Source organism: Spea bombifrons, chromosome 10, assembly GCF_027358695.1.
Source record: "Spea bombifrons isolate aSpeBom1 chromosome 10, aSpeBom1.2.pri, whole genome shotgun sequence".
NCBI classification, from domain to species: domain Eukaryota; kingdom Metazoa; phylum Chordata; class Amphibia; order Anura; family Pelobatidae; genus Spea; species Spea bombifrons.
In genome coordinates this window covers 17,639,349-17,666,117 of record NC_071096.1, presented here as the reverse complement: position 1 = coordinate 17,666,117, position 26,769 = coordinate 17,639,349, and the positions used below count along the sequence as shown (strand labels likewise).

Below are 26,769 nucleotides of genomic sequence, written 5' to 3'. Positions count from 1 at the left end.
GCTATAGGTAAGTATTGACTCCAATCGTCTTGTAGATAAGTGGTATAGCATCTGAGATATTGTTCGAGGGTCTGGTTTGTGCGCTCGGTCTGACCGATGCCGGTGGTATGCAGAAGATAGGAAACATTTAATATGAAGTTGGTCGCAGAACGCCCTCCAAAAACGTGAAGTAAATTGGGTTCCCCGGTAGGATACTATGTTCTCGGGTAATCCATGCAGACGGAAAACCTCTTTCACGAATAGGGCGGCCGTCTCAGTGGCTGGTGATTGTAAGGAACAAAATGCGCCATTTTGGTGAACCTGTCGACAACTACCAGTAAGGTAGTGAGATGTTTGGAAGATGGGAGGTCCGTGATAAAGTCCATCAATATGGCCGTCCATGGTCTGGAAGAGGTTGTAACAGCCCCGCTGGTCTTTTAGGGAATTCCTTGGATCGGGCGCATACGGTACAAGAAGAGATTAATCTTTTCACATCTTCCTTGAGTGTAGGCCACCAGAATGATCTTTGCACTAAGTCCAATGTCTGGTTAACACCCCCGTGACTGGCAACGGGTGTGTCATGGTGGGCTTGTAAAACCTGTAGACGAACCTCGGGAGGTATGTATATATGTTCTTGTTGATAATAGAACCCGTGACGTTTCTGTAAACTGGAAGCCTCTGGAGTAGAAATATGTGTCGAGGGTTCTCGTACTGAATCCCAAAGAGAGCGGGTAAGTGCTATAAAATGTGTTGGTGACAATACAGTATCTCGCTCCAGCAATGATATGATGGATCCGTCAAACATACGGGAAAGTGAGTCTGCTTTCGTGTTGCGAGAGCCTGGACGATAAGTAATGTGGAGCTGGAAACGGGTAAAGAATAATGCCCATCTGGCCAATCTTGGTTGTAAACGTTTAGCCGACCGTAGGTATTCCAGGTTCTTATGGTCAGTGTAAACAGTTACTGGATACAACGCACCCTCCAAGAGATGTCTCCATTCATCCAGAGCAAATTTAATGGCCAATAGTTCTCTTTCTCCTAGACAGTAGTTTCTTCCAGCTGGAGAGAGGGTGCGAGAGAAATAAGCCACAGGGTGTAACTGACCGTCAGTCTCTTGTCTTTGCCCACTGCAGTGTCTGAAGCATCCACCTCGAGAGTATATGGATATTTAGGGTCAGGCATCTGTAGTATGGGTACGGAAATTAATTTATTTTTCAAGTAATCAATTGCTCGTGGGGCGGCATCGTTCCAGACGAACTTGGTGTTTTTGGAAGTTAGTGTTGTAATGGGTTGAACATGCTTAGAAAAGTCTCTTATGAAGTTTCGATAATAATTGGCAAAGCCTACGAATCTTTGTACCCCCTTACGATCAGTAGCTTCTACTTTCTTGGGTTCCATTTGAATGCTGGTAGGTGAGAGAGGATATACCCCAAAATAGGACACAGGGATAACAGGAGCTCACAGGATTAACAGCTACCTGTTATGTAATGGATAATTAGGTATGCAGCAGTGGCACCAAGTCATACCTACAGGCAGTAGCGTACCTAGCGGGGGGCGGGGGGGGGCGGTCCGCACCGGGTGCCGCTCATCAGGGGGGTGCCAACTTGCCGGCACCCGGCACCCCTCCAGAGACGGACAGTAATGTCCGCCGCTGGAGGAGCAGGCTCGCAAGAGAGCGGTATTGGAGGTCTTTAACAGACCTCCGGCTCCCTTGAGTGATTTTAAGCCGGTTCCCCTGAACCGGCTTAAAATCGCTCAAGGGAGCCGGAGGTCTGTTAAAGACCTCCGATTCTGCTCCCTTGCGATCCGCGCGGCAACTGCTGCTGTGCAGAGGGCACTGTGGGCGCGGCTTCAGTGCCGCCGGGATCTGACAACAAACCCCGGCGGCACTGAAGCCGCGCCCACAGTGCCCTCTGACCCGGAAGAAGACAGAAGAAGAGGAGCGAAGAGGAAGACTGCTGTAAGAAGAAAAGAGGTAGAAAAGAAGGTAGGAAATCATTCATTAAGACTGAGTGACAGTGAGAGTGGATTGGTATATGTGTGGAATCTGTGGATTGATATGTGTGGATTGGTATATGTGTGGATTAGTATGTGTGGAACCTGTGGATTGGTATGTGTGGAACCTGTGGATTGGTATGTGTGGAACCTGTGGATTGGTATGTGTGGATTGGTATGTGTGGAATCTGTGGATTGGTATGTGTGGAATCTGTGGATTGGTATGTGTGGTATGTGTGGAATCTGTGGATTGGTATGTGTGGAATCTGTGGATTGGTAAGTGTTGATTGGTAAATGTGTGAGAGTGATGGGTGTTATGCTGTACCATTTCCAATGTCTTTTTCATTATAATTATGCTCTAAAGTACATCATAACTCCCATCACTCTATACTGTTCCGTACAGTGGCAGAGCTGGGAGACAGAGGCCTTGCACCCCCACCGCAGGGTGCTGGTCAGGTTCCATGTGGGCAATGTGGACGCTGGCTTTGGGGTGTGCAATCTGTGATCTATGCCTGTAATTTAGGGTTTTATCTATAACTTTAATGCTGAGTTTTTATGTGAATTCCAATTGATCAATACCTGCAAAGCTGGGTTTGTGTGTTAATGTGTTGGTCTGTATCTGCTATGCTATGTTTCTATACATTATTTATGTTTACCAGCAAATACAGGATTTGTATGTCTTATTCAGTTGATCAATACCTGGGGTGCTGTTTCCATGTGTTGTTTATTTGATCTATACCTTCAGTGCTGAGTGATTTCCACTTGATCTATACCTGCAATGCTGGGTTTGTGTGTTCTGTTGATTTATACCTGCAATGCTATGTTTCCATACATTATTTATGTATACCTGTAAATACAGGATATTTATGTCTTATTCAGTTACACGTGCTGTTTCCATGTGTTGTTTATTTGATCTACACCTGAACTACAGGGAGTAATTAAAAGAGAGTTGTGGTTTAGTGACGTAGGGGACAAATGGACTTTGGGGATGATTACGGGGAGAGGACCTCCCAATGTCACGGTGCAGTCAGAAGAAGGGAAGGCTGTACTGACTCTCACAGTCTTCCCCTGATCTGCAGTTGAGGGCAGTACAGCATAATCCCTATCACTATACATCGATCTAGACATTTACAATAATGCAGCACAACCCCTACCACTATATACTAAGCCAGACACTGAAGTGGTAGGCCTACACCACATCAATGGCTTTGTATATAGTGATATGGGTTATGCTGCATTATTGTAAATGTCAGGCTCAATGTATAGTGATATGGATTACGCTGCCCCACCGTCAATGTGTGCTCAGTATAAAGTGATAGGTGTTATCCTGTATCACCGGCAATGTGGGCCTCAGTATATAGTAACAGTTATGTTGTACCACCTTCAGCGCGTGCCTCAGTATATAATGGAAACAGTTATGTTGTACTACTGTCAGCGCGTGTCTCAGTATATAATGATAGCAGTTGTGATGCACAACTGTCAATGTCTGCCTCAGTGTATAATGATAGTTATGTTGTACTACTATAAGTGTCTAGCTCAGTATATAAAGATAGCGGTTATGCTGTACCACCATCAATATCTGGCTCAGTTATAGTGATAGGTGTTATGCTGTTCCACTGTAGTATCTGGCTCAGTGTATAGTGATAGGAGTTATGCTGTTTCACTGTAATGTTTGCCTCAATATATAATGAAATTACTTAAGCTGCACCACCGTCAATGTCTGTCTCAGTATAGAGTGATAGGCATTATGCTGTACCACCGTCACTGCCTGGCTCAGTATATAGTGATAGGTGTCATGCTATACCACAGTCAGTGTCTGGTTCATATGGTATATATAATCATGAGTCGACATGGCAACACCACTATATATGCAAATGCTTAAATGAAAAGAGAACAATGTTATGGTGACTCCTGATTATAATATCAGAATTTTTTTTAGTTTATAGTGTCTTTAGCTGCTTAGCCAGTACTTAATTTGTAATGTTTGTCACTCATTTGTTAGGTCTTCTTAGAAACTTGTTGTGTTTGTTGTTTTTTTTGGGGGGGGGTTATTAAAGAAAGCACTATTATATGTTCAGTAAATGTTATTTAAACATATTTATTTTACTTATAAGTTATTAATTTATTTTTTCAGATTTCTTGTTGTTTACAGTTGACATACAGTTTACAAATTGGTGCAATAAATATTCTTGCCAACATAATTTTGTAGATGTCTTTACATTTGGGGGGGGGGTGCCACTTACAGGATCCGCCCCGGGTGCCAAATACTCTAGGTACGCCCCTGCCTACAGGGGGTCTTAAGACAAGGGCTAACTCACACAATAACAGGGGAAACACTTCACACCTATACAATTAACAATGTACAGATAATCAGCCTTCTTCCTACCACAGGATGTCCAGCTGACGTTACAGTTCTGAGAGTGCTAAAACATGGGGTACATCAGCAGACTGAACCCCTGTATCCACACACAGAAGTCTCTACAAGGCCTGGGCCCATAGTCGATAGGGAGGAGGCTGGCTCTCAGGCCTCTCCAGGGACCCCAGTGATGGAGGGTTCTGTCACACTTCTCCCCCTTCCAAATAGGACTGACACAGGAAGAAACCCCAAACGGGTTGACTCCGTAGTCAGTTAATTCACTTAGCCCATCAATGCCCTCCCGAAACTGGTGCCCCAAATAATCTGCCCCTCCAAGAGCAGTATTCCCCCGCCCCACCTCTGACTCTCCAGAAAAATACAACTGCCGCTGGAGAGAAGTGCCTACAGCACCTTCTCTCTGGAATCTTCCCAGTCGCTGTGGAGTGATGATGCCTGCATCTTCTCCCTGGGGCTCCTGTTGTCGCTGTGGTGATGGGTTGGCAGCGCCATCTCCCAGGTCATCTGTCCGCCACTGGGGAGGAGGGAAGACACCCTCGGCTCCCTGAACTGGGATCTGCGGCTGGGAAGGGAGGACAGGTTCCTTCACTTCCGAATCTGTGAGCTGCTGCTGGGGAGACTGGCCGCCTGCGCCATCTCCTGTGCACTCACTTGGCCGCTGGGGAGTGATGCCACCTGCACCCCCTCCTTGATGCTCCTTCTGCTGCTGGGAACATGGGCTGGCTGTGCCGTCTCCCGGGTCATCCGTCAGCCGCTGGGGAGGAGGGATGACACCCTCGGCTCCCTCGATTGGGATCGGTCGCTGGGGAGATGAGCCGGCTACGCCGTCTTCCAGGTCATCCGTCAGCCGCTGGGGCGGAGGGACGACACTTTCAGCTCCCTCAACTGGGATCTGCCGCTGGGGAGGGAGAACAGGTTCCTCCGCTCCCAGAGTTGTGAGCTGCCACTGGGGAGACTGGCCGGCTCCACCATCTCCTGGACACTCGCCCACCCGCTGGGGAGTGATGCCGCCTGCATCCCCTCCCTGGTTCTCCATCTGCCGCTGGGGAGATGAGCCGACTGCGCTGTCTCCCGGGTTATCCAACAGCCACTGGGGAGGAGGGACAGCACCCTCCACTCCCTCATGCTCCTGCTGCCGCTGGGGATATGGGCTGGCTACCGCATCTCCCTGGATTCCTGTTGTTGTTCCAGATACGGGGCAGAGGCCAGGGGCTCCCCACCCTGTTGTCAGCGCTTCAGCTGGGGGTTGTGGATCTGAGCGAACTACCCAGCATTCGGAGGACCCCGGTAGGAAGACCGCAGCCTCATCCCCCCATCCTGGGTTAACATCCTCGGATGAACAATCAACAAAATCCATGGACACTGGGGCATACTGCTGAACACGGTCAAACAGTTTTTTATATGCTTTTTCCAGTTCCCACTCCTGTGTAGTTAAAAAGTCAAAATCACCTCTCAGTGCACCTGGGAGGTCCAATTCCCTGAAATCTCAGATGTCCATAATCCGCCACTCTGCTGTACTGCCGAAGTCCAGGTCCTCCTGAAGACTATCCCATAACAATCCCAGGCTGCCAAAGTCATAGCCCTCCGTGGGCTCTGTACCTTCCAGGCACCAACCCGCCTCGGCTGCATACCATCGTAACGCCCTGTATCCGTCATCCCACATCATCTTGGTTTGGACCAGCCCGTCTAACTCGGACACCCATTCCTCCCTGGGCTGCTTTCCCAGCAACGGCATTCGTGCCTCCAGCTGGAACCAGTAAATGTCCTCGCTGGTTGGGAGGCACTTACCCAAGTATTCCTGTTCCCATCGCAGAGTCTCCCACCAGAGTTGCCGACGGATATGATCCCTCCACCGCAGCTCGTCCTCAGCTGATACAGGTCCATTGGGTTGGGCCCGTGTCTCCTGCATACGCCGTCTGAACTCCAGTTCCATAGCTGAGGATCCTGGCGTTGCTCCTTCTCTGCCCGAAGGGTGACCAATCCTGGTGCTTTGGATGTCCCCGCTCCGGGGTGAAAGAGGAAACTTCCGGCCCTGGAAATCAGACCATAACAAATTTCTTTAAGGAAGCATCCCACCACTTGCCACCAATGTGACGGGACCGACCTGTACCCCGACTGGGTACTCCCGCCAAACATTGCTTCCTCCTGCCGGGACACCAACAAGTAACCCCTTCAGCACCAGGCAGAACCAGCGTTTTAGATAGAAGGAGGGACGTCGCTGCACCGAAGCCGCATTGGCACTGTGGCTATCCGAAGCTTAGCTACACAGCGTGGCTACAGCCCACCCCAAACATCAGGCAACACGTTGAGGTGAAAGCAGGACTCATTTATTAAAGCCAAATACAGAACTATATATACACAAGTAGAAAAGGGGCAAGACAAATATCACATGATCCAATTACCATGTCAGGAAGGAAGTAATTAGATCAAATCCTGCAACACAATATCCGGGGGAAGGACAGGATGACACGAGACATAAATAATGACATTAACTGGGGACGTAGACGTGGAATGACGATAGACATATAATTGGCTTGAGACAGACAATGGCCAGGACACAGGGATAACAGGAGCTCACAGGATTAACAGCTACCTGTTATGTAATGGATAATTAGGTATGCAGCAGTGACACCAAGTCATACCTACAAGGGGTCTTAAGACAAGGGATAACTCACACAATAACAGGGGAAACACTTCACACCTATACAATTAACAATGTACTGATAATCAGCCTTCTTCCTACCACAGGATGTCCAGCTGACGTTACAGTTCTGAGACTCTGAGTGCTAAAACATGGGGTACATCAGCAGACTGAACCCATGTATCCACACACAGAAGTCTCTACAAGGCCTGGGCCCATAGTCGATAGGGAGGAGGCTGGCTCTGAGGCCTCTCCAGGGACCCCAGTGATGGAGGGTTCTGTCACAATAGTGGATATAGAAGTTGGTGCTAATGAGAGAAGGCGGGTCTCAATCCTACCCTAACCTCTTGTCATAAGGTCAATGTGTTGGGTTATTGTAATAAACATCTGTAGCATATTTTCAGCCATACATCTGTGTCTGTGGTTATTTGGGTAAGCTGTGGTGGGAGTTGTTATATATATCTTGGAGCACAATTCCCAATACTTTCATACAGGTTATGAGACACTAGAAAATTTTGAGCAGCTTTCCAAACACTAGCGGCCCAGTTTACTCTTCCCTCTATATTAACCCCTTAATGACCCTTAATGACCCTTAGTGACCGAGGCATTTTTGCAGTGCTCATGTTTTGCTATAAATTTCTTCTCTCTTGTTTAGTGTACCCACAAAATTATATATATATATTTTTTACATCTAATTTTTAAAAAAAATATATATGGTGACGAATTGGAAAAAACTTTTTCTCTTTTATTTGAAAAATATTTTACTCATCTACAAAAGCTAAAGAAAAAAAAGCTAAATAATATTAGCTGTCTTAAGTGTCTTGAGTTTAGAACTACTCAATGCTGTTATGTTTTTTATTTTTGTGCAAGTTATAGGGCATTAAGAAAAGCATCTTTTCAAATCTGGCAATCCTGCCCCATGTCCTTTTTGGGAGATCTTTGAAACCGGCCAAATCAATTTTTTTTTTTAATTAGATACCCCATGGGTAGTTCACGTGCTAGTATTTAAACCCTTTCCATGTCAGGATTTTTTGAAAGATACAGCACTAATTTAAGCACTTGTTTTTTTTTTATATTTTTGGACTTTTTAAACATTTTGTTGACACTAGATGGCTCCACTGATGGTGAAGTCACTGCATAATTATTTTTCAGTTTTACCACATTTTTATTTATTTATTTTGTAACTTATTTTTTAAAAATTTTCCCATAATGATTAGAAAGCTGGGCTCTATTGAATTGCATGGTTGAATGCAGTGCTTCATCTCAGGAGGGTCTGGAGAGGCCCTCTTAGAAACTTGCATATTTTGTAATGGGTGGGTTTTCGGTAATGCTGAATGCTTCGCTATCGGGGCATTTCAGCAACACTGTTTAAGCTTAGGAGGCAATATTTGATCACCTCCTAAGCTCTTTTAGATCAAGAGAAGGGGCCTTACAGGGTCCCTGTTGTAGTTTTCGGTGTTGCTGAATGCTTGAGACATTAAAGCAACTTTAATGCTATTACGTGCCAGGCACGTCATCACCCGTTAATTGACCATTTTTCTGTAACGTAACTTGCATGACTTTGGTCGTTAAGGGGTTAATGAAAATCAAAATGCGCAAGGGAAGGGACCTCGTCTCATGTTGTACCAGTATGTACTAACATGTGTTAACCAATTGTCAAATTGTATGCTGACATAGTTAGTGTTATTGTAAATTTTCACTGTCCTCATAATAACACCACAGTAAATAAAAAATAAGGAACCATCTTTGCTTGTTGCTCTTTAAAGGCTAAACGAAGCATTGTTGGAGGGTTCTTGAGAATGAGAATAATGGCATACACAATATATGGATTGGCTGCATTTGTTCTCTTGCAAAACATACCACTGTCCTGGATGACAGTCTGTGAAGCTGTCTTAAACTTCAAAACTCCAACCTCAATCTTTTGGGATGTTGGTAGACATTTAAGCGAAACAAGGACTTCTCCAATTGCATCCTGCAGTGAAGAAAATAACATATTTTAACATATTATTAATTATAACAATAATAACAATAATAAAATTATGAATACCTGTTGTTTGACTTGTGTACCTGTAAATGTATAGTTATGATTCAATGTGAGTCTTTCGCTTTCTTGTATGTTTGGGAAGGCCCCTTATACTATTTAAATAGATACGCTATATGGACAAAAGTATTGGGACACCTGACCATTACAACAACAAGGACTTTGATGACATACATACCCTTACTTGGTGCACCAGTATATGGACAAAAGTAAAAGGAAATATTTTTGCTTCAACATACCAAGACAGTTTGGGAATGGCTCTATTCTATTCTAGCATGATTGTGCCCACTACGCAAAGAAAGGCCCATAAAGAGTTGGTTGGATGAGTTTGGTTTGGGAGAAATTGTCGGGCCCATGCAGAGCCGTAACCTCAAGACCATAATTTTAGATGAACTAGAACAGAGATTGTGAGCCAGGCCTTCTCACCCAACATTAGTGCCTGATTATTCAATCACCAGACTATTCTGTCGACCGATCATTGCCTAACCCTCTGCCCTAAAGATACCAAGGCATCCGCATCGCCAAAAAGAATTCCTGAATGTTCTAAAACCAGCTCCCCCATTTTATGAATAAAGCCCCACTTTAAGTTGACCTCACCAAAGACCTCAGGCTTTGCACAGTCTAGTTGCCAAACAGATTTGTTGGATTAAATTAGAGTGCTTAGAAAGGACATACACTGGCTTAACCCCTTAATGACAAAGCCCGTACATGTACGGGCTCAAAATACATTGTTTTCAATGGGTTTAGGGACCGCCCATTGTCCTTAAGGGGTTAATAATCAAGCTAACCCGGGGTCTATAAGGATGTATACCTGCCTCCAAAGTCCCTAAATCAGTGGGCACTCACACTAAATATGAATGAAGGTGTCACAGGCTTAACAGCCATTACCAACAGAAACCTCATGTCAAGTTCACCCCTTCAGTGCCACACGTGGGCATGCAGAGGACTGCTTGCGCGCGGCGGTTACCTAGCTCCCCGGTCACCCCTTCAGTACCGCATGCGCGCATGCAGAATTCTGCTCCCGCGCCGCGGTTACCGAGTGTGACGGGACCGACCTGTACCCCGACTGGGTACTCCCGCCAAACGTTGCTTCCTCCTGCCGGGACACCAACAATTAGCCCCTTCAGCGCCAGGCAGAACCAGCGTTGTAGATAGAAGGGGGGGCTTCGCTGCACCGGAGCTACCTTGGCACTGTGGCTAGCCGAAGCTTAGCTACACAGCGTGGTTATTGTCCTGAAAAGGACAATACAGGATCATATCAGCCCACCCCAAGCATCAGGCAACACTCATGTTGAGGTGATAACAGGAACTCTCTTTATTTGGGAACACAGGGGTATTTAAACAGCTTCCTCCTGCCGGGACACCAACAATTAGCCCCTTCAGCGCCAGGCAGAACCAGCGTTGTAGATAGAAGGAGGGGCTTCGCTGCACCGGAGCTACCTTGGCACTGTGGCTAGCCGAAGCTTAGCTACACAGCGTGGTTATTGTCCTGAAAAGGACAATACAGGATCATATCAGCCCACCCCAAGCATCAGGCAACACTCATGTTGAGGTGATAACAGGAACTCTCTTTATTTGGGAACACAGGGGTATTTAAACAGTACAAGGGATTGAGTTACGTCCAATAGACACACAAGGGAATTGCGTCCAATAGACACAAGGTTATTGCGTCCAATAGACACAAGGGAATTACATCCTGCCCTCCTTTGCATATGACTGAGTATTATCCCTCACCCAGTAGCAAACAAGGGGAACAAAAGCACACACCATAATTACAACATATACTGGGAAATGCAGGTATCACAAACAAGAACTATCACAGACGGCACCGATTAACCCGGGGCCATCACACCGAGGGTTCCCATTAACCCCTCCAATGCGGGTGGTCGGTAGTCCGACCACCGGTATCGAGGGCGGAAGTCGGGAGCTGGGAGTCTTGCGTCCGACGGGCATCGTATTGCCCGACGAAGCAGTGACTCCCAGTATTCTGTACTTACCCGCGCTCGGTCCGGTGGCATTCCTCCTGATAGTATGGAAGGGGGTGCAGCCGGTCTGCTTCGGAGGCGGGGTTCTGGGAGATCTTCCAGAGCTACTGTGACACGGGCTGGGGGCGGAGCCTGTGATTTGGCGCTGAATTTAAAAATCCCGGATATGCTTTGTCTGGTACCCTGTTGTGGTCTTCGTTGCTGTTAGATTCCTATCGTCTTGTTCTCTGAGTATCTCTGGATTTTTTACTCTTTGCCTGCCTGACCATCCTTAGCCTAGCGATTCTGTACCGTGTCCTGTGTTTCCTGGTTTCCAGTTTTGGCTCTTCTGACTACCCGCTCCGTTGCTTACCCGGCTTGTAGGACTACCCGCTTTCGTGTTTTGACCCGGCTTCCCTGACCATCCTGTCCCTGGCATTGTTTTTCTGGCTCCTGGCTTCTGCATTTGCTGTTCCTGCTCCTTGCATCCAACTCATTCAGATATTTATCCGCTTGCACCTGGCCTCCCCACTGTTGGGATCATCTAAGTCCCAGCTCCCTGCCACTAAGGGTTTCCTTTGGTGGTTGGCTTCTGGACAGAAGAACTTCTGCGGTGTGCGCCGTAGTGTAAGCGGTCGTGACACCTCATCAACAACTTATAGCCATTTTTTGTGCAAAACATTAATAGTTCTTTCCCATGTGTACAAAAACCTCTCACCTTTAATCTAATGTGAATTCCTGCTTTAAATCCCATTCCCATTCCATCATTTTTGTTTAGAGGTAAAAGCAGGGGAGTTGAGGAGCAAGTAGACTTGTGATATGCAACCCCTAGGACAGAACCCCTTCCAGACACAGTTCTATGGGAGTGGCAGTGCAGGTGAGATTTAGATCTTTGACATATGTGTAAAGCTCACAGGTTTGGAAGTAAGAGAGCTATGTGGGCCCCCTAATACCCAAGACGTCTTTGCAATGTATTGCCCTCCGGCAACCTCCCCCTTCTGTATCACATCTGCTATCCTGTAATAGACTTTAATTTCCCAAATATCATATTATATTATCATATTTTCTTAATATTAAAGACTCTGAGGACTGTGGAGCACTGATATTGATTTGGGATTGGTCCTGTACTTTGCCCTGTATTATGCGTCAGCTAGTGATTTGGGTGACTGGAGAAAAGGTGCTTTGGAGTGTGCCCTTATTAGGGTGACCACATGTCCTGTATTGCCCGAAACAGTCCCGCAAAGGGACTTAAAGTCCCGGGTTCTGGGCAGCCTTAACGCATTGTCCCGGAATTGCAACGCCGTCTTTTTTTCTTTTTTACGTGGAGGAGAAAGAGGGACACCGAAAGAGCTGGCAGAGTGAGTTTTGGGGAGAGAATGTATTTGGCTTCTCCCTCCAAGTAACAGAAGAAAGTGTCCTAGGTGTGGTGGATGGGACTGCTGCCTCTACTGACATCCCCCTAGCAGAAGTGACACTAGCCTCTGCCCTCCCTTTGTCAGAGAGAGGTATGCAGCCACATACCAGCGCCCTGACATAGCAGCGGATGATGTCAGAACAGAGCAGAACTTGGAGATATCCTGCAGGCACCCTGGAGCAGGCATGAGACATAGCACTAGAATCATGTGCAGAATGCTGCAGGCTGGGAGTAGGAAAGCTAAGTAGAGTAACAGCTAAAACATAGCAAGGGAGACCAAGCAAGAAACATAACCAGACAAGACATACATAATGCAGGGCACAACAGGGAACAAGACAAGGAATACTCAAGATTCGACAGGATCAGTACACGCCTCTACCGGGGATTCAAGACAGGACACCCCTCTACCGGGGATTCAAGACAGGACACCCCTCGACCGGGGATTGAAGACAGCACACCCCTCGACCGGGGATACAGGATACCCCTCGACCGGGGATACAGGACACCCCTCTACCGGGGATACAGTATAGGACAACAAAGCACAGAGCTAACAAGACCGACCAGACAACATATGACAAGAATACACAGAAACCACAGGACTAGCCTCGGACTACAAGATAACAACTGGAGATTCCGTCACATCTTATGGCCATAGTATGCTTAGTATGCTTAGCCCACCACTACGCCAAAGTACGGTGGGTCCTAACGCTAAACCCTGCCTACAGAGGTACTAAACAAACCAAACATGAAATCTAAACACATATCAAAGTACATTCCTGTAGACTGCAGACTGATACAAAGATAACGGGTGGGGCACACCTTATAAAGGAAACAGAGCTGAAGCAAAGAGCAGAACTGGAAGCAAGGAATATAAGATCAGAACAGAGCATAAGGAAATCCAGGAATGGATCGTAGCAAAACAGAGAAACTGTAGCAAGACAGAGATATGCAGCTCCGCAGCCCGGGTAGAGCGTGACACTGGGGTTTCTGGAGGGGGGCTGATGGCTAGCCTCCTCCCTACTGACTATGGGCCCTGGCCATGTAAAGAATTCTGTGTGTAGGTACAGGGAGTCAGTTTCTACTGATTTTTCCTCTGGTACAGGTTTTACCATATTTCCTAAATATTAGAGATTCTGAGGACTGTGGAGACTTGATATTGATTTGGGATTGGTCCTGCACTTTGCCCTGAATTACGCGTTAGCTAGTGATTTGGGTGACTGGAGAGACAGGGCTTGGAGTATGCCATTTACAGCTCTTGTAAGAGCTAGCAAGCAGCTATTGACTGGGGTACCAGGGGACACACCAACACACTCCCGACTCGTTGCACCCAAGAAACATGTCTACCCATGCTGCCAGCAGACTCCCCTCACCTTATTTTTCTTTTTATATACACTAAAATGTATGTGGATACCTGACCAGTAGTGTGTCTGTGGGAATTTGTGGCCATTCAGACAAAAGAGCAATTGTGAGGACAGACACTGATGAGAAGGCCTGGCTCACAATTGGCTTTCCAATGTATCCCAAAGGTGCCACACAAAACTCCCCACACTATTCTTTTGGATAGGGGGACAGTCATACTGGAACAGGAAAGGGCCTTCCCCAAACTGGTGCCACAAAACTGAAAGCATAGAATTGTCTGAAATGTTTTTATGCATTAGCATTACCCTTCTTTAGAACTAACGAGCCTAGCCCAAACCCTGAAAAATAGCCCCAGACCATTATCCCTTTCCAGTAGTCACTATGCATTCCGGTGGCATTTTCCTGACATCTGCCAAACCTAGATTCACCCACCAGACTTTTAGATAGCATGATTCATCACTCTCATACTTCATTAAGTACAAACTTCCACTGCTCTAGAGTCCAGAGCTTCACACCCCTTTAGCCGATGCTTGGGAGAGGTTAGTGGAGTACTGGCAAAACTGTTAACAAAAGATTTGATCAATCAGTTTGGATTCCAATATTGTTGGATTTAACAGTGGTTGAGTGACAGACAACAGAGGGTTGTAGTCAATGGAGTATATTCTGAGCACGGCCTTGTTACCAGTGGGGTACCCCAGGGACCTGTACTTGACCCATTCTATTTAATATTTTCATTAATGAGATTGCAGGTCTTTATCATAAGGTATGTCATTTTGCTGATAACACAAAGATTTGCAACAGGGTTGATGTCCCTGGAGGGATTTTGATACTAACGTGTCGCTAAAGGACCGGAGCCGTTTTTGTGTTTTTGCCATGTCTTTCTTGAACTGTAATTTCAATCTTCTCAATTGGTGCACCCACACAAATCATATATTGTTTTTTTTCAGCACAAGTAGGGCTTTCTTTTGAAACCATATTAAGCTGGGTAGTACATTGTTTTGTTTGAAATAAACTGGAAAAAGTGGGGGGGAAATGAAAAAAACGCATTTTTTTTACAGTTTTGTATACATACAAATTGTACACACATTGAACCAATGGGAAAAAATTATCCCAAATATATTCATTAAGTTGTCCTGATTTGGAAACCACCCAACATGGCCAGGATTTTTATCTATTTTGACCAGTATAGGGCAAATATTGCAAGGCATGCATCACGTTTTTGAAATGTAATTTTATTCAAATTTGGCATGGTAGTCTAATAACTGCAATAGTTGTCACAGATACTGATTATTCCCCCAAAATTATATGTTTATGATCAGTAGATAAGTCAAGGTGTACAACTATGGTCATTTTGACACTTTTCAAACAGGGATTTTATCGCCAATTGCTGCCAAATTTTGCATATGTTGCAATGTTGCTTTAGATTTTATATTATATTTTGTATAGAATATGTGCAACTGCAGAAGAAAACACCAAATTGTGTTCACCAACATCCCCCGCTTCCAACAAGGCCTCACATGCATGGTTCATGCATTTTTTGAGGAAGCTATGAGGGCAAAATTGGAACATGCACATTTTAGTTTTCAAATTTGGAATTTTCAGAAACTGGTTTACTGGGCCCATATCCCATTTGGGACATTTTGGAGGCCCCCCACTGTAAATTACCCCATAAAAGTATATATTTATGAACAGTAGACGAGTCAAGGTGTTCAACTAGGGTAGTTTTGACAGTTTTCAGCCAGCCATTTCTTCACTGATGTCTGCCAAACTTCACAGGGAAATTATTTAATTGCATTTTTAACGCATACATTTCAATGTTGCACTGAATTTCTTGCACAGCATAAGTGCAACAGTGGAAGAAAACACCACATTTTGTTCACCAACATCCCATGAGTCCAACAAGGCCTCACATGCATGGTTCATGCATTTTTTGAGGAAGTCATGAGGCCATAACTGGAACATGCGCAAGTTTTCAAGAATTGGTTTACTGGGCCCATATCCCATTTGGGACATTTTGGAGGCCCCCCACTGTAAATTACCCCATAAAAGTATATATTTATGAACAGTAGACAAGTCAAGGTGTTCAACTAGGGTAGTTTTGAGAGTTTTCAGACAGCCATTTCTTCACTGAAGTCTGCCAAACTTCACAGGGAAATTATTTTATTGCGTTTTTAACGCATAAATTTCAATCTTGCAATTTATTTCTTGCACAGCATATGTGTAACACTGGAAGAAAACACCACATTTTGTTCACCAACATCCCCCGGTTCCAACAAGGCCTCACATGCATGGTTCATGCATTTTTTGAGGAAGCTATGAGGGCAAAACTGGAACATGTGCATTTACATTTTTTTAAATATTTTTTTTTATCAGATTACTTGTAAGTGACAGGTTTAGGCCGCTGACATCAATCAGGGAGACCGATCAATAATCAGCGACTTAATATGTCACCGACAAGTGATCAGGTAATAATTATGATTTTTTTATTTATTAATAATTTGTGTTTTTTCATAATTAACCTAGATGACCCCTCTCTCTTTGTAGAGCAGGGTCATCCATGGGCTGCCATAATGATCCGATCACTCCTATTGGCCAGGAGCAATCTGATCAGCCCAGCCCAGCATTTGACCTGGAAGCACCCTGGACTTTCAGGTCAGTGCTGTTATTTTTTTTTTTATTATTATTATTTTATAATTTTTTTTAACTCTTTCAATGCTGATGCTCCATTGAAGCACAGCATCGACTGATATTTAGTCCCCACAAGCTTGTGGGGACTAATATTAACCCCTGCAATGCTGCGATGGGGGGTCATACACAATCGCAGCATTGAAGGTGTTAATTGAGGAAGAGGGGGGGTAGGGGTTAACTGAGCAAGGGAGGGGGTGGGGGGGCTGGTAAGAATCTGCCTCTGGCAGCTGGGACACAATCTCCCATAGACTGGAGGTTGTAGGGGAGGAGTCTCTTTTGACTTCAGACTTCTGGGAGCTCGTTTTTGCTGTTGCTGGTCTGCCTGGGCTTCCAAGCAGACCACCAGCAGCAGAGCCCTCTACAAAGCGGGAATTAACCCCTTCAATGCGATCCCGGCATTGAAGGGGTTAACGCTGCACTGACGCTCTCAATGTCCTCCAATACATCTTCTCCCAAAAAAATTCTGCACAAACTGCAATAGGGTAAATCCTGTAACATCAATATTGATGCCAGGAATTGCAGTAAAAGGAGGGATAGCTTGCCTATAACGATCAGGCGCATACCTGCGCTGCATCATAAGATTAATAAAAAAGTGCAGTAAGCAAAAAAGTGCGGCTGCTATCGGATCATGCACTCATCTATGGCAAGGGAGGGGTTAATGGTTGTTAAAAATAATATAAAATATAAAAAAAACTCTGCAAAAATGTGGAAAAAAATGTAACCAATAAAAGAAGTGCACAGACAGCAAAAAAGTGCTGATGTGCAAGATCACTGCCTATGCCAGGAGTTGTTTCTGCAGTGGGCCACTTCATCATAAATGTATGTGTGCATGAGCCGCACTTATTTTTCACCGAGATCAAATATGGCCTTTTAGCTTTATAATGGATATTAACACAGGGTTAATTTGGCGACAATGAAAAAAAGCAGTGGACAGTTTTTCGATCAACTTTTATATGTCATTCTATCAATACTAAATTACCTAAACAGTAAAATAAAGTCAGTCCACAAAACATTTAACACAAGTTTAGCCAAATAAAACTGCACAAGGCTGGAGCACACTGTGGGTACAAGCTGGATTTAGGTTGGTTGACGCACACTGGAGGGCCGGATTAAGAGCGTCATGGGCCTGGTGCTGAGGATTTTGTTGGCCATTTTATGGAAATAAATAAAATAGACAGAATCTTAACTCCTCGGCTGCAGATCTCAGGCGGCTGCACCTCAAAGTCCGGCAGGCCGCATTTGGCCCATGGGCCGCATGGTGGACTCCTCTTCTCTAAGTGATGAAAGCGATTACAAATTGCTTGTGAGGCTATTGCCAGTAGAAGGGCAGTGACATATTGAAAGAACAACAGGTCTTTTGAACATGGCAGCTCCCAGCCACTAGAAAGAGCTTTTAGAAAAACGTTCAAAGGTTGCTTTTTTCCCTTAGTTGGTGTTGTTTAAATGTCAGTGTGTGGGCATATGAGCTTGACCACACAATAAAATTTATGAGGCTACCAAGTAGGGAGGTTTCTAAATATAAATTGCAATGATAAAAAAGGTTGAGCTGCTGGAATGATAAGAACTTATGTCTCTAATCCATTTTTAGTCTTTTGATGAAAGTGCCAAGCATTTCACAATGTGAATATTAGGAACATTGTTCTCGATATCGAAGCATTTTAGCAACACCAACTGAGCAAGGGAGTGATTGTGAGCATTGTGCCACCATAATTAAAAGGCCTGCTGTCTTGAATAGAGCGAATATAATGCTTGATTGCTTTCTAAGCTAATTTAACCTCATTACATGCCAGGCACATCACTGGTCATTAACTGACAGTTTTTTGCGTGACGTGCCTGGCCCATCATTGGTCGTTAAGGGTTTAAAAGAAGAAATGCTACTATAAGGCTAAGCTAGATATGAGATAAGGCCAAGGACTGAGTCAAGTATTCAGAGGTTGGGCAGACTAAATGGGCCAAGTGGTTCTTATCTGCCATCACTTTCTATATTTCTATAGGTGGCACAGGAAGTCTGTTTAGGGAACCAATATGGCACAGACATGTCGCTTGGGGGCACTGACAAGCTTTTTGGGGGAAAAGATGGTACATGTTTGGAGGAACAAATGGCACAGACAAGCTGTTTGGGGACAAAGGAGGCACATGTTGCTTTTGAAGTTGTGGTGCTCCGGACCCTGTGGTTTCTAGTTCTGCCCCTTGTGTGGTGTGTGGGCATATGAGCTTGACCACACAATAAAATTTATGAGGCTACCAAGTAGGGAGGTTTCTAAATATAAATTGCAATGATAAAAAAGGTTGAACTGCTGGAATGATAAGAACTTATGTCTCTAATCCATTTTTAGTCTTTTGATGAAAGTGCCAAGCATTTCACAATGTGAATATTAGGAACATTGTTCTCAAGCACTGACCAAAGAATAGGAATGTGTACCTTTGTTTTTCCATGGAGTTCTTCACAGAATGCAAGTGTTTCAGAAGCCTTCAAATCTTTGAGTGCCATCCTCGTTTCACCTATAAGGCTGTGTCGGGAGTACTTATCAAATTTTTTTACCTGTTTTGGGAAAACATTGACATTTTTGAGGTAGATCACTACTGAAAAAATTGGCACATTAATGATAGATTGAGTTACCTTTTATGTCATACCCAGTACTTGTACAAGATTTTAATCTTTGATATCTATCTGTATGGTTTAACAAACAGTAGTAGGAAAAAAGTAGAAATTAGTTTTTTGGACTTCCTTAAAATGTAGTTTACCATTTGTGAATCTATATTATACTATTTAACTATTAACACAGGTTCTCGTAATTTCTAAAGCAGGCCAAAATATTTTCTCCCTTGAATCCCCTGTTTGAATCTATATTTCATTGGTTCTTTAAGAAGCTCCAATTAATTAACAGATGTGGGAAAGGCTGAACTTGATAGACACATGTCTTTTTTCAGTCTTTGTAACTATGTAATTAACTGCGCACGGTGACACTGACATTCTAACAAAAGAAAAGTATTACCATTACCATGTTAAAATCTATGCCAAATTTCAATATAATTTTGGCCAGATTATATTAATTCAGAAAGGATGTGATACACAGCTTTAATTACAGATCCTTTACCTCATACCTCAAATTTGAGACTAATATTGTGCAGATGGTACTCCTTTAAAGAGCAAGAGAATTCATCATTAAACACCGGATCTCTGTTATTCCTCCCCACTCTGGTTTCCCATTCATGAAGAATGGAATGAAGTTCAGATTTTGGTTTATCAACACTGCATAACACTTTAATCTTCACAAACGGGTCCCTGCTATGCACTGGCAGTTCGACAGCTTCAATAACGTTGATATATATAATTGCCTTCTTTTTATCGTAAAGGAGAGAAAATTTTAGTTTCCCTTTTGACCCATGCAGAGGGTCAGACTCGCTGATCACATCATCCAAACTCTCTGTTCTAGGGGGTGAAGGAGTTAGATGCTCTTCAAGTCTCTCCATTTCTTTCTGCATTAATTGGATCTGCAACAAACCAACACCATCAATTATTGAAATAGAATCATATTTGTTCTATATTATGGCTATTTTCTTATAAGATATTTTATTCCATTATTATATTCTGATCTACGTTTCACCTATATAAAAGTGACAAAACACTTCCATAGACAGACAAAACCATTGCAGCATGATCTAGTGGTATGGGATAATTTTTTGGCAACCTATAATAGAATATTGTTTTGACCGGTATATGAGCAGTCCAATGCAGACCTCCTTTTGTTCACTGATGCAGCTGGTGCAGTCAGGCTCGTAGGAAAGGTGAGGCGAGAGAGGCACTCACCTCAGGCACAGCTGCGAGGGTGCGCACGGCTGCCCGATCAGCAGTTGCAGGACTGGTTTGGGAGATCGCAATCTCCCTCCAACCAGCCCAACATTAGGGAGCACAAGGTCTGTCACTTCAGACCTCGGCTTCCATGCTCCCTAATCATTGCCTGCTAGCAAATGATGCCAAGCGTCTGGATATGACATCACCCCCGCGTTCTGCATCAATAGCCAGTGCATAGGGAGCACTAAAGCAGAGGCCTGGAGTGACAGACCTCGCGCTCCCAAAATTGAATGGAAGGTGGAGGAGGGAAGATGAGAAAGGTAAGAGATGCACATGTGTGTTTATGGGCAGGTGTATGTGTATGTTTGTCCATATTTGAAGTAACATTGTTTCCACAGGCTTTTTTGGGACCTTTTTAAGCGCATTGAGGGTTAGGGATATGGTCAAACCAAGTGAAAAGTTACCGGGGGTATTATGCTCCAGGATGTGCATCTATAAGCAGGTGGTGTTCATTTTTTAATTTGCTGTTTGAAGACAGATGTGTTGTGAAAATACTCATGGGTGGTTCTAAGTAAAATAAAGGGCTCAGTTGTTTGTCCGTTGTATTTTTCGTCATGTTTGTGCAACTGCCCGGTTACAGTATTGATGCTGGTGGATGGGTGATTACTCTGTTTGGAGGTGAGGTATACCCAGTAAAGAGTTTAGATGCCTTTCATTCCATATAGGGGCAGTGACCGAGGCTTCTTGTCTCGGTTTCTCAGAGCAGGCCATTTGCCATATTGGGAGGTCGCAATCACGGAGGTTGCAGTCATATGTGCAGAGTAGCTTAGTTTGTGGCTGACCATAGGTGAAGTCCTGTAACATTCCACCCTTTGCTGTCTGGACTTGTTTAAACTCTGTGCTGCTCATTTTCTTTACCAACCACTAGTGGCTGCCCTTGTCACCCTGCAGCACTAAGACCTGATTGAGATGTCCAGCTGCACCTTATTTCCTGATCAAGACAGCCTTTATAAACCCGCCCAGCCCTTCAGTCTGGGCCTGGACATTGTTACACCTACCGCTCCCGCTGGGGTCCTGCTCGCACGTCCTCTTCGTGTACTGTAGTGCGCTCGGCACGTACACGGAGGGGCGTGCACACTGAGAGGTCATGTCCACCGGCCAGTGACAGCTCTGTTCAAGCCGCCACAGAGTGTCAGCGGCGATCGGGTAAACGAACCGCCGCTACACGCTCACGGCACTCGAACAGTACCTCTTCCGCGTCACTTGCGGAGGTAACACAGGCAGAAATTGTTTTGCGTTGCCATCGCGACAAGGCTATTCAGTACGTCAGTCGCGATGACGTCATTTTATCTTTGATTGGTCCACTCCCAGTTCTCCCACCATTCTCTCTATTTAAACATCCTTGCCCAGTGTTCCAGTGCCCGTTCAACGAGTCACTAGTACTATACTCAGGGTTATTGTTGCTTTGTCTCTATTCGCTTGAAATCTCGTGTACCAGACCTCGGCTGTTGTCTCCTGATGTTGATCCTGTGCTGCCTGCCCCGACCTCGGCTTTTATTTTCCTGACATTGATCCTGCGCTGCCTGCCCCGACCCCGCCCGCCTCTGGCCCTGATTTTTCTGTCCGCTCAGATTGATCGTACCGTCTTTTGGCGAGCACACGCCATTCCTGCATAGTGGGTTCATCACTTGTGTTGCCTGAACCGACGTAACAGACATTAATGTTATAGGACCACCTGTTTTTTGTTCCTCATCTGTTCCTGAGGGCTTACCTATCATGTGCACCCCATCCAGAGGGCTACCTGCTGTGTGCGCCCCATCCAGAGGGCTAACTGCCGTGTGCGCCCCACCAGTGGGCTTCCAGCCAAGAGACTTTCCATCTATATACCGTATTTGCTCGATTATAAGACGAGGTTTTTTGCTCTGAAAAATACCCCTCGTCTTATAATCGAGGTAGTCTTCTAATCAGACCTCTGCTGGGGTCAGGCTGCTTACCGGTGCTTTGGTCGCGAGCAGCTTCTCTTCTACCAGTGGCAGGAGAACAGGAAGCTAGAGGAGTGTCACATAACTCTACCTCCCCCCTCCTTCCTCTGGGGGTGGGGCCAGAGAAGTTGCTCGCACAGCCGGGCCCCTGCAGAAGTCTTAGTGAGAGATCTGCAGTTCAGGTAAGTGGGTGGGGGAGGGTTTTTGAGCAAGTATGTGTGATAAATGGAATGAATGAGTATTTAAATGTTTGTGAATGAGTGTGTGATAGCATGGATGTGTAAAGGGGGTGGTGGTGGTAGCATGGCATAGGGAGGCTGTACTCACACTCCTATCATCCTCAGGTTCCAGCATGTACTGGCTGCCTTGGCTTGATAGGAGTGTGATTGCTGTTAGCAGTTATATATATGTACCTCCAGAAATGCCTTTTAACCCCCTATATGCCACTCTGCCCCATGATATGCCTTATAGGGATATGCCACTCTGGGAACGCGGCTGTATATTTTCAAAATGATGGCGTCCACTTTACGCACGTGGGCCATGATTTGTTTAAATTTACGTTACGAGATGTGTTGAGCAGGCCATGGCATTGGCGGCGGGGCGCCTCAGGCAATTTCAGGACGTAAAACAACAGGGTGTGTGTCCCCAGCCATTAGAGGATAGAGCATGTGTCTAGGACAAGGATGGTGTTGTTGGGCAAATCCCTCATCTAACCTCTGATAACGTGCTTGGTTATGGCCGTGCCCACTGAGCTAATGGCTGGCTGGTGGCTGGCAATATTTTGGATGGAAGGCCACTAGTTAAGGCCTGTGGTCTAGGGTATGGTGTAAAACAGTCTGGGCAATATTGTCAATGTTTTCATTTTTCAAGTTTTCAAGTTATAGTGATCATTTTATTTTGGGGAAAAAACTGTGGTCTGTTTTTTTTTTAATAGTAGTAAGGGGTTTTGAGGGGGGTTGGGAATACACATTACCCACTACATTTACACATGGTTCTCAAATGCATGGATTGATTGTGGAGAAAGGGATATGTAGTAATATCTCCATTTGACAGGTGGCAATACTTTAAGTTGTATATATGCATATTTAATATAAATACATATTAGGAACCTACCTTTGAATCTTGTTCTTTCCTTGCTATATCTAGGAAACTTGGAGCTAGACTTTTCACAAGAATAGTACCACAAGGTTTCTTTTCATTATATCGTTCACTCAGGTACCTGGTTTCTGCAAAATCATTTACATACATGATGTGTATTTCACACAGTTAATTGTATTTTAATGTATTTGGTAGTGGCATCACTGCAAGTAATTCATAGGCCTTTAATACAACTATGTATTTGTATGGTTATTTATATGGAATTCCATGTTGCCTAGTCAAATATTGCAATGTGCCTTGATATATATACATTTAAGGTCATATCCAAACAGAGCATATTTTTCTAACATTAGAGACTTCAACTACATTGTATGCTTAGGCCATGAGGACTAGTAATAAACTAAAAAGAGTAACATACTGTGTAACAGTGACCACATGAATCATACAATGAGTACTGTTGGAGTGCCACATGTGAATAGGATTTTTTGTCTGGATATTTGGATACCATTAAATGTATTCTGTTTAAGGCTGATTTAAGGGTCATAAAGATTCTTACACTTCAACTGCTTCAGAAGCTGACAGGTGAAATTTACAAATTATAACCTCTTATGCTTTATTTTACATCTTAAAAAACTAAATTAAAACTTAGATGTTATGGTTATTATAACCTATTTGGTTTGCATTCCATACAAAATCAAGCTTTTACTATACACAGACCTTCAATACATTTAACTGCACAGTTATCATAATGGCTACCAGTCTTACCATTAAACAAAAGGTTAATTTGCTAAATACAAAGATGTACCCTGTAAACTTAGAGTTTTAGGTTAGCTAAACAATTCGACTTGCATTAAGAACAGCCAACTCAGGTTTTCTGCCCCATGCAGGTATAAGTCTGTGTGGCTAAGTCTACAAACTTAGGGCAAACTTAAATTGTCTTACCTTTAACTTTCACTGCTGTATTATATTTGTAATATTGGTGTAGTTTCCAAATTAAAATAAGCAATGCAATCAAGAATAAAGCGACTGCTAAGACCAAAAGGCTGTATTTCAGAGTATTGGATAAAGGCAGAACTACTTGAAAGGAGGATGAGGTTTGTTCCCTCATGGTACCTAGAAAGAAAGCAAAATATAAGTCTGGATTTGAATACCTCCAAAGTGACTGCATTTTCTTTTATTTATTCACAATATTCAAATACCCAATTTCAACAGGGCAATGTACTCTCATTCCCAGTGGGCAGGAAGTAGACAGACAAGTTTCTTTCCTAAAGGGAGAATTAGTACAAGGATTGTGGTTTTAGCTCCTTCACCCCCTAAAAAGCCTCTGCCAGAGGGAAATCTTTACCCGCCTTGTATAATGCGTAATTGAATTAAGGAGATTTCTCTAAAGTCTCATTCACCATTAAATTATGCATTATGGTGTGCCAGCTAGCCATTCTGCCTCTGCTCCCCTGTCTTCTTCCTCTGGGGGCGGGACAGGAGAAGTTGCAGAGGGAAGAAGCCGGGCCCCTGCAGAAGTCTGCGAGTAAGAGATCTGCAGTTCAGGTAAGGGGTGGGGGAGGGTTTATGAGCAAGTATGCGTGATTAAGGGAATGAACGAGTATTTAAATGTTTGTGAATAAGTGTGTGTGTGTGATAGCATGGATGTGTAAGGGGGGGCGGTAACATGGCATAAGGAGGCTGTAATCATAACCCTATCATGCCCAGGTTCCAGCTGTTAGCAATCATGTATGTATATATGCCACCAGAAATGCCTTTGTACTCCCTATATGCCACTCTGCCCATATCATGGGGCAGAGTGGCATATAGGGGGTTAAAAGGCATATCATGGAGCACAGTGGCAAATAGGAGGGCATAAGGCATTTCTGGAGGCATATAGAGGGTTATAGAGGGTTAAAAGGCATATAGAGGGTTAAAAGGCATAACATGGGGCAGAGTGGCAAGCCTGGAGGCAGATGTGCATAACGGGGGGGGGGGCAGGTTGGCAAATAAAAGAAAATAAAAACAAAAAATATTTTTCTCAATCATAGCATTTATTAACTATGAAAAAATAGTTTACATGAATTACATTGAACTTTTTTCCCTATAGGGTAGTCTTCTATTTAGGCTTTTTCTTTTTTCCTAAATTACTATTCAGATTTTGGGGGGTCGTCTTATAATCACATTGCCCGAGGACCTCAAATACACTTAAATTAGCTTGAAGAGTTTTAAAGTGAACCACCACAACCACAAATCTAATGGGAACACAGGATTTAAGATTTCTTTTCATGTGTCGGGATAAATGCTGGTTTTTAGCATAGTTCATTCCCTGAGTTTGGGGCAATTAGTTTAAATGTTTTGGTGTGTCTTTTTTTTTCCTGGGTTTGTGGTCAGTTTTTAAAATGTTTTTGGTGTCTCTTCATCCCTGTGTTTGGGGGCATTTTTATGTGTCTCAAAGCCAGCTAGCATTCAAATAATTAATAAAACAGCTTAATGATTATATCTAAGGTTTGCTAAGGTGTTAAATCACAGGCCTGTGAAATAAACTCACCTTACCATTTGAGTGCTGAGCCTCTGCTTCTTTATTTTGGATTTATTGAAGGACTTGGTGGTACCCTGGCTCATGCAGCATCTCACAACTGAGTTCTGTATTCCAACCTTTGTTTCTGTGTATGCTAAGGAGTTAAGGGATAGTGTAAGTGGGTACAATTTGATGTTCGGAATAGGCTATGTATACTAAGTGTACAGTGTTAGCAATAGAGATGGTTATCGGGTCACTATTGAGAAGTGTCAGCATGAACTTCTGCCAAAATGGCAGCGCTTTCGGTGATGTCTTCTCCACCGACTGGATGATCATGTGACAGGATGTCACTGGAAGCACCACAATTTAGAATGCGTGTTCCGTGTTGAGCAAGCGTGTTGAGCAAGCGTGTTCAATTCCTGCTGTTCGGATTTCTTCCGGTAAGATGTACTACATATCTCACACTCATTATTAAATATAGGAGAAATGCAAATAAAGTGAGGAAAGTTTAATAGGACATTAAAATGCGAAAAAAAGAACAACCCCCCAAAATCTGAATATTAATTTAGGAAAAAAAGAAAAAGCCTGAATATAAGACAAGTTTTACTGGTAAATGTTAATTAATGCAAACTATGTTTTATAAAAGCTATGATTGAGAAAAACATTTTTTGTTTTTATTTCCTTTTATATTCCAACCTGCCCCCCACTTATGCACATCTGCCCCCAGGCTTGCCACTCTGCCCTAGAAATGCCTTATACCCCCCTATATGCCACTGTGCCCCATGATATGCCTTTTAACCCTCTATATGCCACTGTGCCCATGATATGCCTTTTGACCCCCTATGTGCCACTCTGCCTCCAGAAATGCCTTATACCCCTATAGGCCACTCTGGAATTTAGGGGGTTAAAAGGGATGTTATGGGGCAGAGTGGCATATA

At 44.1% G+C, this 26,769-nt stretch overlaps 1 protein-coding gene across 1 annotated transcript in view; it reads right to left on the bottom strand.

Moving 5' to 3' along the window:
- Positions 1-25,915, bottom strand: part of LOC128467408 (synaptotagmin-A-like) — a 28,636-nt gene extending 2,721 nt beyond the window's left edge. Inside the window, exons 1-6 of the mRNA XM_053449054.1 lie at positions 25,862-25,915; positions 24,274-24,444; positions 23,347-23,459; positions 19,561-19,950; positions 18,878-18,997; positions 8,850-8,961 (exon numbers count right to left, since the gene is read on the bottom strand). Of these exons, the coding sequence (XP_053305029.1) occupies positions 8,850-8,961; positions 18,878-18,997; positions 19,561-19,950; positions 23,347-23,459; positions 24,274-24,439 (901 nt within the window). The 5' untranslated portion in view covers positions 24,440-24,444; positions 25,862-25,915. The remainder of the gene's footprint in view (positions 1-8,849; positions 8,962-18,877; positions 18,998-19,560; positions 19,951-23,346; positions 23,460-24,273; positions 24,445-25,861) is intronic.
- Positions 25,916-26,769: the final 854 nt, after the last annotated feature.